Here is a 14,385-nt window from a genome sequence, read left to right as displayed (position 1 = left end):
TTTGAGAAAGCTCCGTAGTCAAGGAACTCCAAGGAACCGAATACATCCAAAGCCAATGTATGGAATGTCCCCAAGGAGACAGGCATGCATCCATTAGAAGGCAGAACACCTGTCAGCCGGTGACTTTCCTCAGAGTGTGGAATTCTGCCGGTGGTATCTACATGAAATTGCAAAAATCGTTGACTCATGGACGTGTGTTTTGTTCACTGATGAGGGTGCCTTCACAAGAGAAGGAACATTCAACAGCCACAATAGTCATGCCTGGCAACCGGAAAATTCAAAGATAACTCTTGTGTTCCACTATTAACAGAGATTTACCATAAATGTGTGAACTAGTATTGTTCATGACCACCTCATTGGGTAGCATCTTCTGGCTAACCCTCTCGGTGGAAGAAACTGACGTACCTTTCTCCATGAAGTACTGCCGGAAACGTTGGAGAATGTCACGCTAGCATTCAGGCAACAATTATGATTGCACCACGAAGGGGCTCCATCACACTGTAGCGTTGATGTCAGAGATCATTCAGACCATGTTTTCCCCAATTGGTGGACTGGGAGGGGTGGGCCAGTACTGTGGCCACCAGGTTCCCACGTTCCTCCTACCTCGCTTATATCGATTTCTTTTTGTGTGAGGGGGGAGGGGGAGATGAAGCATCTGGTGTTCGAAACACAGACACTCAAGAAGTTTTTCAGCAAAATTTCTAAAAGAATATTCATCACACCTCATTTTGAATACCGCCTGTGAACGCCACTAGTGTTAAAACCTTCACGGACACACAGCGTGGAATTGCTTCAAATGTGACAGTTTGTCACGCAAAAAAAGGGTTTCTCTTACTTCCTTTAAACACTAACATTTAGTGTAAGTAGATTTTTTACGTCCTATTTATCTGGAAACACTCCCTTCCCCCAATCTCTCTCAATCATTTATTCTCTATTCCCACTCATCTCTTCTCTTCAATCCGCCTTACTCTTCCTCTTCTTCCTCTTTTCTCCCTCCCCTCTTAGTCCTCTGTCTTCTTCCTGTCGACTCCTCCTCCCTCCTCGTCCGCCTCTCCCTTTTTATCGTACTCTTCGTTTTTCTCTGTATTTGACCTCTACGTGAGAACCCAAAGTAATACGTGCAGTCTTGGCGAACTCTTTACCTCCCACCAGCGTTGCTTCTTAGCGCAAGTAAATCAATTTCTACAGAGACAACTGAAAAACTCGTTCGAAGATTGTCTTCGTCCCTCCAATGTCGCTGCCGTGTGCAGAACAGTCAACAAAATTTTAGAGCAAGGCTGTGACGCGTGCCTTCGGACACGGGAGCAGCGGCCGCCGTCCCAAGCCGCAGTCAGACGAAGCGCCGACTCCGGCCGACGAGTGCGGCAGACGGGCGCCCGCTCTTGCCTGCGTGCCTTACCGCATGGAACAAAATAAACACAGAGTAACACTGTACCATGTAACACTGAACACCAAATCAAAATACTCTCTAGTTTCTCCACTAAATTACACGATTAGGAACACAACACAAATGTCCACATACATGATGCAAATAAAACAAAACGGTTAAACTCAAGAGGTGATTCGAGTCGGCCGGTTAAGAAGAAGAGACATTATTGGTGTGATGTGTGCAATACATTGTATCTGCTATTGGAAAATTACTGTCGTGACAGTCGCTGGAACCCTCTGGCATGCACATCATCTGTTTTGGATCAGTCATTGAGATTTATCGGTGTTTGTAACTACAGTGCTTAGATTTTGTCTAGTACTACGGATGAACTTGTGTGGTTAAACTGTGTAGTGGTAGGTGCAAAGATATAGCAACTGTCATACCGTAGACTGCTCTGCTACATTACATCCTTTTAATTACCTGTCGGGGATAGAGTTCTGTGTGTCCTTATCAGTTGCTCAGTGTTCCAACGTTACACGTTCAGCTGACTTGTAAGTGCGTGATTCTGGGAGGTTCTCTTTGTTTCGTGACAGACAGATATATAGCCCTAAAAAAGAACTTTGGATATGTGAATGTCCACATCCTCGTTTGAAAACAAATTACGTGCAGTACGAAGGAGGCATTCATGATTTGCGCTTTAAGACAACTAGTTGTCTGAATTAAGACTCTCGTTGTCGTAAGTGCATAATGGCCGTTTAAAAGTATTCTTTGTAAATCAGAGGAAAATTTCTAATTACTTCGGGGCCTATATAGTATATTGTGTAAGTGCGTCAGTGACTCTTTACTGGGAAAGCGAGGACAGTGATGGGTTAAAACACCCGAAGTACAGGGTGAAAGTCACAGGAAATTAAAGTACTAGAGAAACATTTATGACCTTGCACTTAATAACGGGAGAGAGAATCGAGGAAAACTGGTACATATTCCGAACATTTGGATACCTAGAGAAAAATTTGGATCTTATAATTTGGAAGATGTTCTAGATACTACATCATTCATACTCCGCAAGCTACCTTACAGTGTATGGCAGAGGGTACTTCTAATATTACTATCATACTGCAGTGAATGGTGGTAAGCAGAGACATGTGACTGTTCAGGAAATTTGCAAGAAGCAAGTGGTATTAAATGAGTGGACGCAACTAGCAAGACATAACTGTATTAACGATGGTGTCATGTAGAGTAGTAGCCTATTTCCGCTGTTGTTTGACTCGTGCGTCGCAAAAGCAAGTAAGTCGTACAAAAGTTCATGAAAAAAAAAGGATGCAAGGATGTCAGCAGCCAATGGTAAGTTTCGCAGGCGTCTTACTATTCCTAACCGTAAGAAGACTTAGAGGAACTGGAATTACGGTGCTACTTAGCATGGAGTTCAGTTTACGAATGAATAAAGCTGAAACGATCGCGATGGGGGCCAGTCGGAGACACAATACTGACTCGATCGACACCAAAACTGGTCAATAAGGGGTACAATTTATGTTAAGCAAGAAACCTTAGAGGTAACTTGTGCAAGTGGGAAAGACTCCAGCAGGATATAGAACTGATATGAAATTTATGACGATGTGTATCTGAAGCATAGCACTGTATGCAAGTAGAAAGTGAGCAATGGGAATACCGAAAAGAAAGCAACTGTGGGAGGGGAAAATAATACAGGCAGAAGAGGATAAAAATATGTGAAACAGATATCGAGGAAAGAAAAAAAGAGCCATAGAAGACTGAAATAAATAAATTATTGAAGGCCAGAGGAATACTGAAATGAAATGATCGTATGGCATTGTGGGCCGGGAGGCCGCATGCGGGGGAAGTTCGGCCGCCGTATTGCAAGTCCTTTCTTTTTAGTTGACGCCACTTCTGCGACCTGTGAGTCAATGATGATGAAATGATGATGAAAGACACACACACAACACACAGTCATCACGGGGTAGAGAAAATCGCTGACCCCGCCGGGAATCGAACCCGGGACGCCATGCGCGGGAAGCGAGAACGCTACCGCAAGACCACGAGCTGCGGACTTTCAAGAATATATCGAAGTGCAGTAACTAGTTTAAGGCTGCCTAGTTTAAGGCTGCCATGTGGAACCGGGAACTTGCTGGAGCAAATGCAGCACCGGGAGGACGTGGTGGCTGACTAAAGTATAACCTGTTTCGTAAAGGTGATGATTGTATCTTTCTCGATACCATCAAACGCTTATATCTGAGAAGACTGTATGTAACACAGCTGAAGTTATCTCCAACTTCTTCGCGTGGTGAACAAAGGGGAAAAAATGGTAGTAGATTTGAACAGTTTATTACTGTTACAGAAAAAAAACCACTCCATTTGACACTTACGTGAAAGATGAGTATGACCAACTCTTTTTAAATTTTTTTTCCTACAAGGAGTGGACATAGCCCTATGAGACCACGCCCATTATAAAATCACCGGTTCTTTTCAGCCAACTACCAGGCGAGGTGGTAGTGGAAGACAAGAGTTCCCAATCGGGAATAAACGTGAGGGAATTATCAAATGGTTCAAATGGCTCTGAGCACTATGGGACTTGAGATCTGAGGTCATGAGTCCCCTAGGACTTAAAACTACTTAAACCTACCTAACCTAAGGGCATCACACACATCCATGCCCGAGGCAGGATTCGAACCTGCGACCGTAGCGGTCACGCGGTTCCAAAGTGAAGCGCCTAGAACCGCTCGGACACAGGCCGGCGGGAATTATCAGTTGAGGTATTTGCCTTACAACCATGTCAAACCTCACGAAACCCTTGTTCGGAATCAAGGGGTTGCAATAAAAAAGTGTGTGTGTGTGTGTGTGTGTGTGTGTGTGTGTGTGTGTGTGTGTGTGTGTGTGTGTGCATGGGCTGAATGTATTGCGTACTACCTGTTTTCACTCAGAATCATTGGTAGCTACTTCATGTTAGAAAGAACGGAGAAATATTTGGATGCTGACAGTACGGAATATAAGCGCTACAGAACTGGCCTATCTACTATCCCGCCAGAGAGTGTGCGAGTCCAGAGGGTTGTAGCGGCCGTCTCCCCGCCGCCGCCGCCCCCGCTGCCCCGGGGGGCGGACGGGGGCGGCGCCCTGGCTGCCGGCTCCCATACTCGATCCACGCCGCCACGCAAGCGTCGCCCTCTCCTCTCCTCTCCTTCAGACAACCACCGCCTGTATTATCCGACATCATTTTCTGCCTCAGGATTAACTGCATGTCAAAGCCTCCGCCCCCCCCCCCAACACATATTCCGCCTCAACGCAGCTACTATCGACTCCGAAGAAAGTCCGCAAAACCTGAAACTTACGTCAGACACTGACTGTTCTATTTCTAATAATGTAATGAGGAAGTTGAACGCTTGATCGGAAATGCCTGAAGCTATTACACCGCTGTTCAGTATCTGTATTACCTGAATTTTTACGATTTCTACGTTTTTTCAAGGTCAGATCAGTCGACACGAAAACCACAGAGGAAATCGGATGGAACTTTGCGTAGACGTGTTGCGCAGTGTCTTTCTAGAATGCCCGTCGATGGCGCCACGTCGCAGTTTTCGGTTCTGAGCGCACGTAAAGATGCCTCAGAGCAGCGGTGCCTTCCACCGAGTGTGGAGTGCGTGCTGTCGTTAGATTTCTCCACACTGAGAGGTCCCACTTGATTTCACGCAGTCCACATAATGTAACTGTCATTCGTTATAGCGAAGGGCGACAGCGCTGCAGGAACTTCGAAGGAGGACGTACAGACGTCCATTATGTAGTCGATCGGGGAAGAAAGCTGGTGTCAACCGATGCTCCTGTTGACGGAGTGGATCGGGCGAGTCAGGAAAATCGTGTACGAAGGGCAGTTCAGAACTAGCGAAGAGAAATGTTGTCACCAGACACCCTCCTTATTCGTGACAATGCTCGGCTGCACGATGCAGTTACAACAAAGACGCTCCTGCAGCATTATCGATGGGAAGTGTTTGATCACCGTCCCTACAGCCCGGACTTGGCTACCTCCGATTTTCATCTCTTTGCTCCCATGAACCGCTGGCTATGAGGACAGCATTTTGGAACAGACAACGAGCTGAAGATCAGCGTAAAGAACTGGAGGAATGCACAAGCAGTGTATGACGAAGATACTGGAAAAGTTCGTACCACGATACGACAAATGTCTAAATCGGTGCGGGGACTACGTAGAGATGTCGCTGGAAGCTTTAGCTACATGTTGGAAATAAAGCATTTCTGATTTTCGCTGTGGTTTTCCTATATATCGCAGAACATTGCAGTGATCGCGTGAAACACGAAATGTTTTATTTTGTCGTTGCAGTTTCTTTTTTCCTTTACAGAAGCGTAGCCGTTAGTAAAAAGCCGATGCGTGCTGAGAAACCTTATACTGCATTTGGTTTTCATTCCCATTGAATTATGAAAATAATACAACAACTCTTCTGAAAGATGTTTCGTGAAGATGCACATAATGTCAACTTTACTCGGAGATGGAATGTTCAGTTTACCGCAAGAGGATGTTTGTAACGAGAAAAAAATGAAAAAGGACTAGAGCAAAAGATGGGCGCATGTGAGTCAGTTCCTATATAGCTCACAGGTGTCGACGAACAGAACTAGAAAGCTCGTCATTCCTCAACAGACTGCAAGATCTGACTGAAACGAAACAGGCACCTTTGCACCTGATACAACATTTGCCACCAGAATACAAAGAGGATGATCCAGTATTTTTGTGTTACAGTAAACAAGCGCAATGTCCGTGCATTATCGAGAAGAACATTCTACGTACTCGAAGTGTTGATGCGTTCTGTGCGATCTTAAGGCTTGAAGTTTATAGAACTTTTTACTGGGCAGAGGACTGTCAATATGTGCTTCAAAACTGGCACTTTCCAACTACAGACCGAAAACGTGGGCTTAACCTACCAACAGTGCGGTGCCTACTCCACTTTATATCGACATTTATGAATTTATAAAGACAATTCTGGGAAACTCATAAATTTATCATATTCGCGACACTGTTAAGAAATTTACATTATTGACTCCATGATCACCTGTGTTTCTTATGTAAATTATTCGACACTTGCGTCATCTTCATCAGGATACGTACAAAAGAATACGAACTCGCATCAACGATGCCTTTGACCACATCTGAATGAATATGTTACCCACAGTTTGGGATGAATTTACTACGGACGTGACATCTGTGGAATGAGCAAGGTAGTTTCTCTGTATGACTACAAAACCAGTAATACTTTGCCCTACAATACGGCTACAGGACATTAGCAAACCCTTTTCAGTGGTTTGTAATAACCCTCTGCTACAATATTATACTTTACAGAGCAATCGGCCTGTCGTTAGATTCTGAAATACCTTCACACTGAAGTAGATTATCGTATATTAATAGATGATGTTGATGCTTGAGGCGTAGGCCTACAAGATTCACTTAGCTTGAATGTTGCGCTGTCAGATAGACACTGATCAGCCAGAACACTGTGGCCGCACGGATGTCAGCGGCGCCGCGTCGTAGCACGGAAGCAAAGAGGCCTCGCTAGGTCGCCACCTTTGCGCACACAAGTCACCTAATGTCCGTAGATTCCGGGGAGGGGGCGGTGAGTTCTGATGCCACGTTCCATCACATCCCAGGTGTGTTCGATCGGGTTCAGAGCTGCCGAGTTGGGGGACTAGCACATCGATTGGAACTCGCCAATGTGTTGCTCGAACCACTCCATCACACTCCTGGCCTTGTGAAATGGCTCATTATCTTGCTGAAAAATGCCGCTGCCGTAGGGAAACGTGACCGTCACGAAGAGGCCTGCAACCAGTGTACGGTACTACTCGGGCGTCAGGGAGCCTCGCACGAGCCCCACTTGACCCACGGGTGCCCACGTGAATGTTCCGCGGAGCGTAATAGAGCCGTCGCCAGCTCGTCTTCGTCCCGCAGCACAGTTGACAAGGGGCTGTTCCCCTGGAAGACGACGGAATCGCACCTTCCCATAGGCGTGATGGAGAAGGTATCGCGATTTCATCTGATCGTGTAACTCTCTGCAACTGCGCCGACGTCCGGTATCGATAGTCACCTGCCCATTTCACTCGTAGGTGCCAGGGCCGTGGTGTTAACATTGGCTGAGGGACCTATCATTTGGAGTTTTCGGTGTTCAGACGCATCTGTACACTGTCCACTATTAAAGTCTGGTGTTAGTTGCGCCACAGTTCGCCGCCTGTCCTGTTTTACCAGTCAGCGCAGCCTACGATATTCGATGTCTGTAATGAGCGGTGGCCCACCGACCCCACGACAGCTGGACTTGGTTTCGCCACGTGTTGAAGACGCTCGCCACAGCAATCCTCCAACAGCCGACTAGTCGCGCAGTTTTCGAAATGCTCGTGCCGAGCCTCTGCGCCGTCACAATCTGCCCTCGCTCAAACCCAGAAAGATCGCGCGCCTTCCCCATCCTACACAGGCGCAGCGCGCTCACTGGTGTGCGTGTGCCTGAGTAGCAGTGATTCCTCGTGAGGTGGCGCTCCTATCGCTCACTCATACCTCGTGCACCGTGCGTATGTCTGACTAGCCTGGGCGAGTTTATGTCGATAGTAGGTCGGTGGTCTTAATGTTCTAGATTGTCAGTGTAAACTGTCTGTGGCTGGCACTCACTACTAACAGTGTTGTCGGTATTCCTCTGCGCTTTTATTTTGGCCGGAATTTATTGTGTCTCTCATCAGGGAATACTGTATTCTTGCCCTCACAACAGTTTCACTCGCATTTCACATAGACTTCATGTCTTGTTAATACTGTTATGATACTTCATAATTTCCATGTTTAAGTCGAATCATGTGGAACTACGTGCTTGATAGTGACGGGCCATGCCATCATTTTTTTCCACAGAAAAAAATTAAATAAGTTTGGAATTGTGATGTATAGTTTGCAATGTTATGTACAGGGTGATTCAAAAAGAATACCACAACTTTAGGAATTTAAAACTCTGCAACGACAAAAGGCAGAGCTAAGCACTATCTGTCGGCGAATTAAGGGAGCTATAAAGTTTCATTTAGTTGTACATTTGTTCGCTTGAGGCGCTATTGACTAGGTATCAGCGTCAGTTGATGCTAAGATGGCGACCGCTCAACAGAAAGCTTTTTGTGTTATTGAGTACGGCAGAAGTGAATCGACGACAGTTGTTCAGCGTGCATTTCGAACGAAGTATGGTGTTAAACCTCCTGATAGGTGGTGTATTAAACGTTGGTATAAACAGTTTACAGAGAATGGGTGTTTGTGCAAAGGGAAAAGTTCCGGACGGCCGAGAACGAGTGATTAAAATGTAGTACGCATCCAGCAAGCATTTGTTCGCAGCCCAGGAAAATCGACTTCTTATGGGGGTATGTTAGGGATATGGTGTTTCGGCCACCTCTCCCAGCCACCATTGATGATTTGAAACGAGAAACAACAGCAGCTATCCAAACTGTTACGCCTGATATGCTACAGAGAGTGTGGAACGAGTTGGAGTATCGGGTTGATATTGCTCGAGTGTCTGGAGGGGGCCATATTGAACATCTCTGAACTTGTTTTTGAGTGAAAAAAAACCTGTTTAAATACTCTTTGTAATGATGTATAACAGAAGGTTATATTATGTTTCTTTCATTAAATACACATTTTTAAAGTTGTGGTATTCTTTTTGAATCACCCTGTACTTTAAAATAGCGCACATCGACGTATCTGCTTTGCTCAGGTCAGGTTAACCCCGGGTCTCTGAATACAAACGAGAAATCAGCGGCGAAGAAGAAGAAAAGGAAAGGAAAGAACCATATTCGGCTATCGGTTCTACATTACTGTAGGCCAGTCGGAAACAGTAACGGTCGTTTCTGCCAGCCCACATACTTGAGGAAAATGTGGAGAAGATAATTTGGTAATGATGCGGTGATTTGTTTTCATAACAGAGAATAGTAGCGTAAATAACCATATTAATGTTTCAGCTTTACAAGACGTCTTTGGAGCTGAGATTATTGTCTCTTAAATTCGATTCCCCTCAGTTATCAATTTCGGTAACTACGATCCTCAGTCCTACTATCGATCTTGGTCCCCAACGGATGGCCAGTCCTAACTGATGCGACCCGCAATGACAATCGACCCACGATGTAAGTCGACAAACAGTCGAACTCGATCTGAACTTGAAGTCGACCCACATTCGGAATCGATTCTCGGTCGCAAAAATCCCCACATTGAAACAACCGTAATCGATACGCAACCCACGGTGCAGGTAACACGCTGAGGCGGCAGCGGCGCTGTGCGAGGCGGCGGCGTCGGATTAGAACGCAAGAAGAACCAATAAGAAGCGGTGAGTGGGCGCAGTGTAGTGTAGTGTAGCAGTGTGTGCGAGTGTCGGCGGGCGCCACGCAGCCACGTACCAGGGGTGGGAGGGGTGGATCCGCGCGAGTTGGCACTCTTAGAGGAGGCGAGCACATCGTTGACTAGCGCACCTAGGTTACTGGACGACGACGTCTTGGACGAGTACAGCTTGGAGTTACGCGCCTGGCTCTGCTGCAGCCGCAGGTTCTCTAGCTTCGCGGGAGACGGGATGAAGCCCACGTCGCTGCCTTCCTTCACCAGCCGGCCGATCCACCAGTTGTTGTCGTACTTCTCCTGCGGGACACAAAAACCACCATCAGGCCATGTTGCTGCTTATCGTCAATAACATACACATTGGAAAGCTATGCGGCTAACGTGACTGGACAAACAACAGAAGCAAGCTTACAAATGGTTGAAAGGGCTCTAAGCACTATGGGATTTAACACCTGAGGTCGTCAGTCCCGTAGGCTTAGAACTACTTCAACGTAACTAACATAAGGACATCACACACATCCATGCCCGAGGCAGGATTCGAACCTGTGACCGTAGCAGCAGCGCGATTCCGGACTGAAGCGCCTAGAACCGCTCGGCCACAGCGGCCAGCGGTAAGCTCACACTATGAAGGTTATAAACCGCCGCTGGATCTCATTTCTACTGTTGTTCATCTTACGTATAGAAGAAACAATAAAGAAAGTGAGAAATTTTTCCTGAACATTACTGAACGAAACGGTGTAATGTTTAAGGCGTTGGCATCGCTTTGAGAAAGAAGAGGCTTACCTTCTCCGCCCGACAGTTCAGGTTTAGGTTTTTCCATGGATTTCCTAAATAAACGCAAATACTAGGGTGTGTGTTTGGAAAGGAAGTTTCAGTTAACGAGCTAAAACTAACTACATACATAATTAACAAATATTCCAGTGTTGTCTGTACTGAGATTTGTCTGTTTTTCTGGGACTGCGTGATTATCACACCAGAGATTATTTCTGGCACTGCAGCGGTGTGTATGAGACTATGATCGATGTATATGTTGCTGATTTAATAGATAGCATCAGATGACGTCAGTTGTAGTTTAAAGATCAATCTTCTAAAGTGTATTTATTAATAAAAGGAAGCTATGGAATAATGCGTTTCTTCAGGCACTCTGGAACCGTGAGCTATGGCTCCTTGTCAGTCACATGACGGAGAAATTGGAAATAATCACGTGAGAAGTTTCGCTCTAATCCACGTCAATAAACAGAAATTGACGCTCTTTGCATTGTTATGTGGTATTTTAATGATTTATGGATATTATGAATTGATTAAATACTAGAATTTACGATGTTCATTCTCGTCACAACACCATGAAAAGCATGAAAACAGCATACATCTGTTGCTACAAGATAAGGATTCTAAACAGTTCTTACAATTTACTAATCACATAAGTCTATGATATTCTGTTTTTAGTGTGTTTGCAAACTCATTTGACTTGCATGATGGCGTCTTTCAGTTCCTGAATATGTCTATGGCATCGACTCTATCTTTTAGCGTGCGATACTCTCAGCCGAAATGGCGGCCTAGTGGCTCGCACCTAGCCCTCTCAGTTTAGCGTCCCGTGTTCGAGAACCGATTATTGTTTTTATTTATTTCATTTTTTTAATTATCTACCTTTGTCCGTGAAAACGTACTACAGGAATGCTTCTTATCAAGCTAAGGTATACAAAGGCATTATATTAATTGTAAAGTTACAACTGGGTTTCACAATAAGTGCCATACATTTATTATATAGTATATGTTGTTCGATTTTTCACGGGTTACAATCTCTTTAAATTCTCATAAGCTTTTACTTCATTCTTATATCAATTCCTACATTAATCCTCGTAGTTTATTCTTATGTTTACCCTTCAGGAAGATTTGGTGCGTTTTCTTGTATGATACCGAACGTAGAAACATTCCAAGCATAGGCATTCCAAACACCACGAGCATCGTGTGAAGGCAAATTTGCCGCAATGACATTCTTTTCTTATGAATATCACTCGTTAAATAAACGCTATTAAATTGCTGAAGATTTCATGCGTTGGAAACAATTCCGCGGTGAACCACGCATAACGGATCACTTTACCGAAAACTGGCGCTTGCAAATGACTGAGTTAAGATACACTACAGGAATGTCATCGAAAACAATTTCAAATAATTTTCTCATTCATTTTGTGTTTATCATTTTCATTTCATGCACCAGATATCAATTGGTAGACAAATATAGACAATTTTATTTCAATATAAACTGGAAAACATTCGTGCTGTAATCTGTTATTTATTTGGGTAGGTAAAGGAAAAATAAAAATAATAATGAGGCTTAGAACAGAGGGCGCAAAGCTTAGAAGCGGCAAAGGTAGCCAGTGTGGCGCCATTTCGGCTGAGATTAGGGTGTGCTCAGAGGCATCTAAATTACGTCGAAAACTCTGACCGTCATTTTCTCAGAAACGGTCGAGTATTTACGGTTAAGCCGAGACACGTGTTTAATTATTCTAACCGCCCTCTTCCACTCTGCGAAGTTTCTAAGAAATCAGGTTAAGGCGATTGCTGTGTTTTCCACGTCCGAAATGCGGATGTGTTGTAGTAAAAGATAGAAACGGCGCTAAGAGGAATAGCTACATTAAGAAGTCGAGTGATTAATAATTAATAATCATATAAAGGGTGTTCATTTCTACTGAAGACACTGAAATATCTCGAAAGCTTTACATCGGATTAAAAAAAAGTTATAATTCCAATTTGTTTGTCTCGGAGCGGGACATCCAGCGATACCACACTCGACCCGCCAACCCATCCCATGCGTGGGTGGCGGGGGGTGGGGGACAACTTTGAAATCTTCAATGGGAACCCCCCTTTTCATTGCAGATCGCGATTATACGGCAAAATCTACATAGGTTTTGTCTCAAGCATTTCCTTCGTTTCGCCGCAATGGGGTTGTAATCGGAGGAAGAGAAATGGGTACACAATCGGAAATTATGACATGCTACTCAATGGCCCTTGGATATCCAATGGCGCGTGGGACCCCACCTCCACGCTGGGAGGGTAGGGCAGGCCAGTATTTCATAACTTGTAGTTGGAAACTCCATTGCAATGTTGTATTCCTCAGACATATCGAAGAGGGGACTACGAGACGCAACACCGTGGCCGTGTAGCGAACTACCATGAACCAGAACAGGCAGTACAGTGGGAGCATTATCACGTACCGTGCAGACGTAGTGCCGATAGCGACTTTAAACATTACAATACTTGCGCAGTGTTCATTGCCTGCACACCTATATATCATCTTGAGAACAGACGTGCGAGTGGGCGATGAACGTTGCAAGCACAGAAGAAAAATTGAAATGATTCTGATTTACGGAGAATGTAGGAGAAATGTTGAGGCTACTGTTGCCTTGAACGTCGAGCGTTTTCCAGAGTAATCTCGTTCTCGTTCGTTCTTTTACAGAGTTGTGAACGATTTTATATCTGATGGCAGCGCACAGACCTGCAAAAGGAAACGAAGCAAATGTGTTACAGAAGAGGTAATGAAATAGCTGTACTAGCGGCAGTGCAACAAAACCCACGGCAAGCGCCCGGCATTTACACCACGATTTCAGTATGTCCGGAGGTAGTGTTATCACAATACTGCGTCCTCGTATCATCCACCCCACGTGTCACTGCTTCAAGAACATTATGGGGCCGATTTCCATCTCAGGGTAGTGCAGACGACCGCCATGTTCTTTGCCGAGGTAATATTTTCCGATGAATCTACAGTAACAACCCATGGTAGACTTAACCGGCATAACAGGCATTACTGGAGTGTAGACATTCCCCACTGGTTAAGACAAGTTGACTATCGACATCCCTGGTCGGTTGACGTATCGTGTGAAATCGTGGGGGCACGAACTCACTGGTCCGTATTTTATCGACAGCACGCTGAATCGACACAAATATCGAACGATTTTGGAACAGGAGCTACCGGTACAACTGCAGGATATTGCCCTGGATATTCGACAACTCATGTGGTTTCAGAATACATTACGCAATTGAAGCACTGGAGGTATTTGATTGTCGGTGGATCGGCAGATGTGGCCTTATTAATTGGCCCGCTAGGTCGCCAGATTTGACGCCGCCGGATTCCTTTCTGTGGGGATATTTAAAAGATAAGGTGTACCAGCGAGTGTCAACAGGACGTGAAGACAGACACCGTAGACCGGATCAGAAACGCCTCTGCTGACATTCCCGCAGATATGCTTATGTCCTGTTTACGGTCATCTGAAAAGCAGATCACTAAGTGAACTGAAGTTGGTGGACTGCGTTCGAACACTCGCTCTAACTGGAACAGTAGAGTAGCATTACTTCCCTGTTCGATATGTCTGAGGAATACAATGTTGCCAACGCCATTTCCAATTAGAATTTATGAAATGCTGACCTGTCCTACCATCTCATCATGGAGATGGAGTCCCATGTGCCACTGAATATTCAAAGGCATTGAGTAACATATCGTAAATTCCGATTGTGTACCCATTTCTCTTCCCCCGATTACAGCGCCATCTGTGGCGGAACGAAGAAAATGCTTCAGATTGAATGTACGTAGATTTTGCCATAGAATCGTAATCTGCAATAAAAAAAACGGATGTTTCCTTTGAAGATTTCAAAGTTTTCTGCCTGCCAGCCACGAACG

The 14,385-nt window shown here is 45.0% G+C and overlaps 1 protein-coding gene across 18 annotated transcripts in view; it reads right to left on the bottom strand.

Moving 5' to 3' along the window:
- The window catches only part of LOC126088523 (voltage-dependent L-type calcium channel subunit beta-1), a 757,906-nt gene that overhangs the window by 153,023 nt on the left and 590,498 nt on the right, over nt 1–14,385 (bottom strand). For 17 of the 18 annotated variants that reach the window (XR_007519958.1, XR_007519952.1, XR_007519955.1 and 14 more), the window contains one exon: nt 9,776–10,010. Coding sequence is in view for 9 of the 18 variants with exons in the window: in XM_049906678.1 (XP_049762635.1) it covers nt 9,776–10,010 (235 nt within the window). In the remaining 9 variants the exon portion in view is untranslated. The remainder of the gene's footprint in view (nt 1–9,775; nt 10,011–14,385) is intronic. The other variant, XM_049906681.1, reaches the window with a different exon arrangement.

This window comes from Schistocerca cancellata, chromosome 6 (assembly GCF_023864275.1).
Source record: "Schistocerca cancellata isolate TAMUIC-IGC-003103 chromosome 6, iqSchCanc2.1, whole genome shotgun sequence".
Classification (NCBI taxonomy): domain Eukaryota; kingdom Metazoa; phylum Arthropoda; class Insecta; order Orthoptera; family Acrididae; genus Schistocerca; species Schistocerca cancellata.
This window is presented reverse-complemented; position numbering and strand designations above follow the sequence as displayed.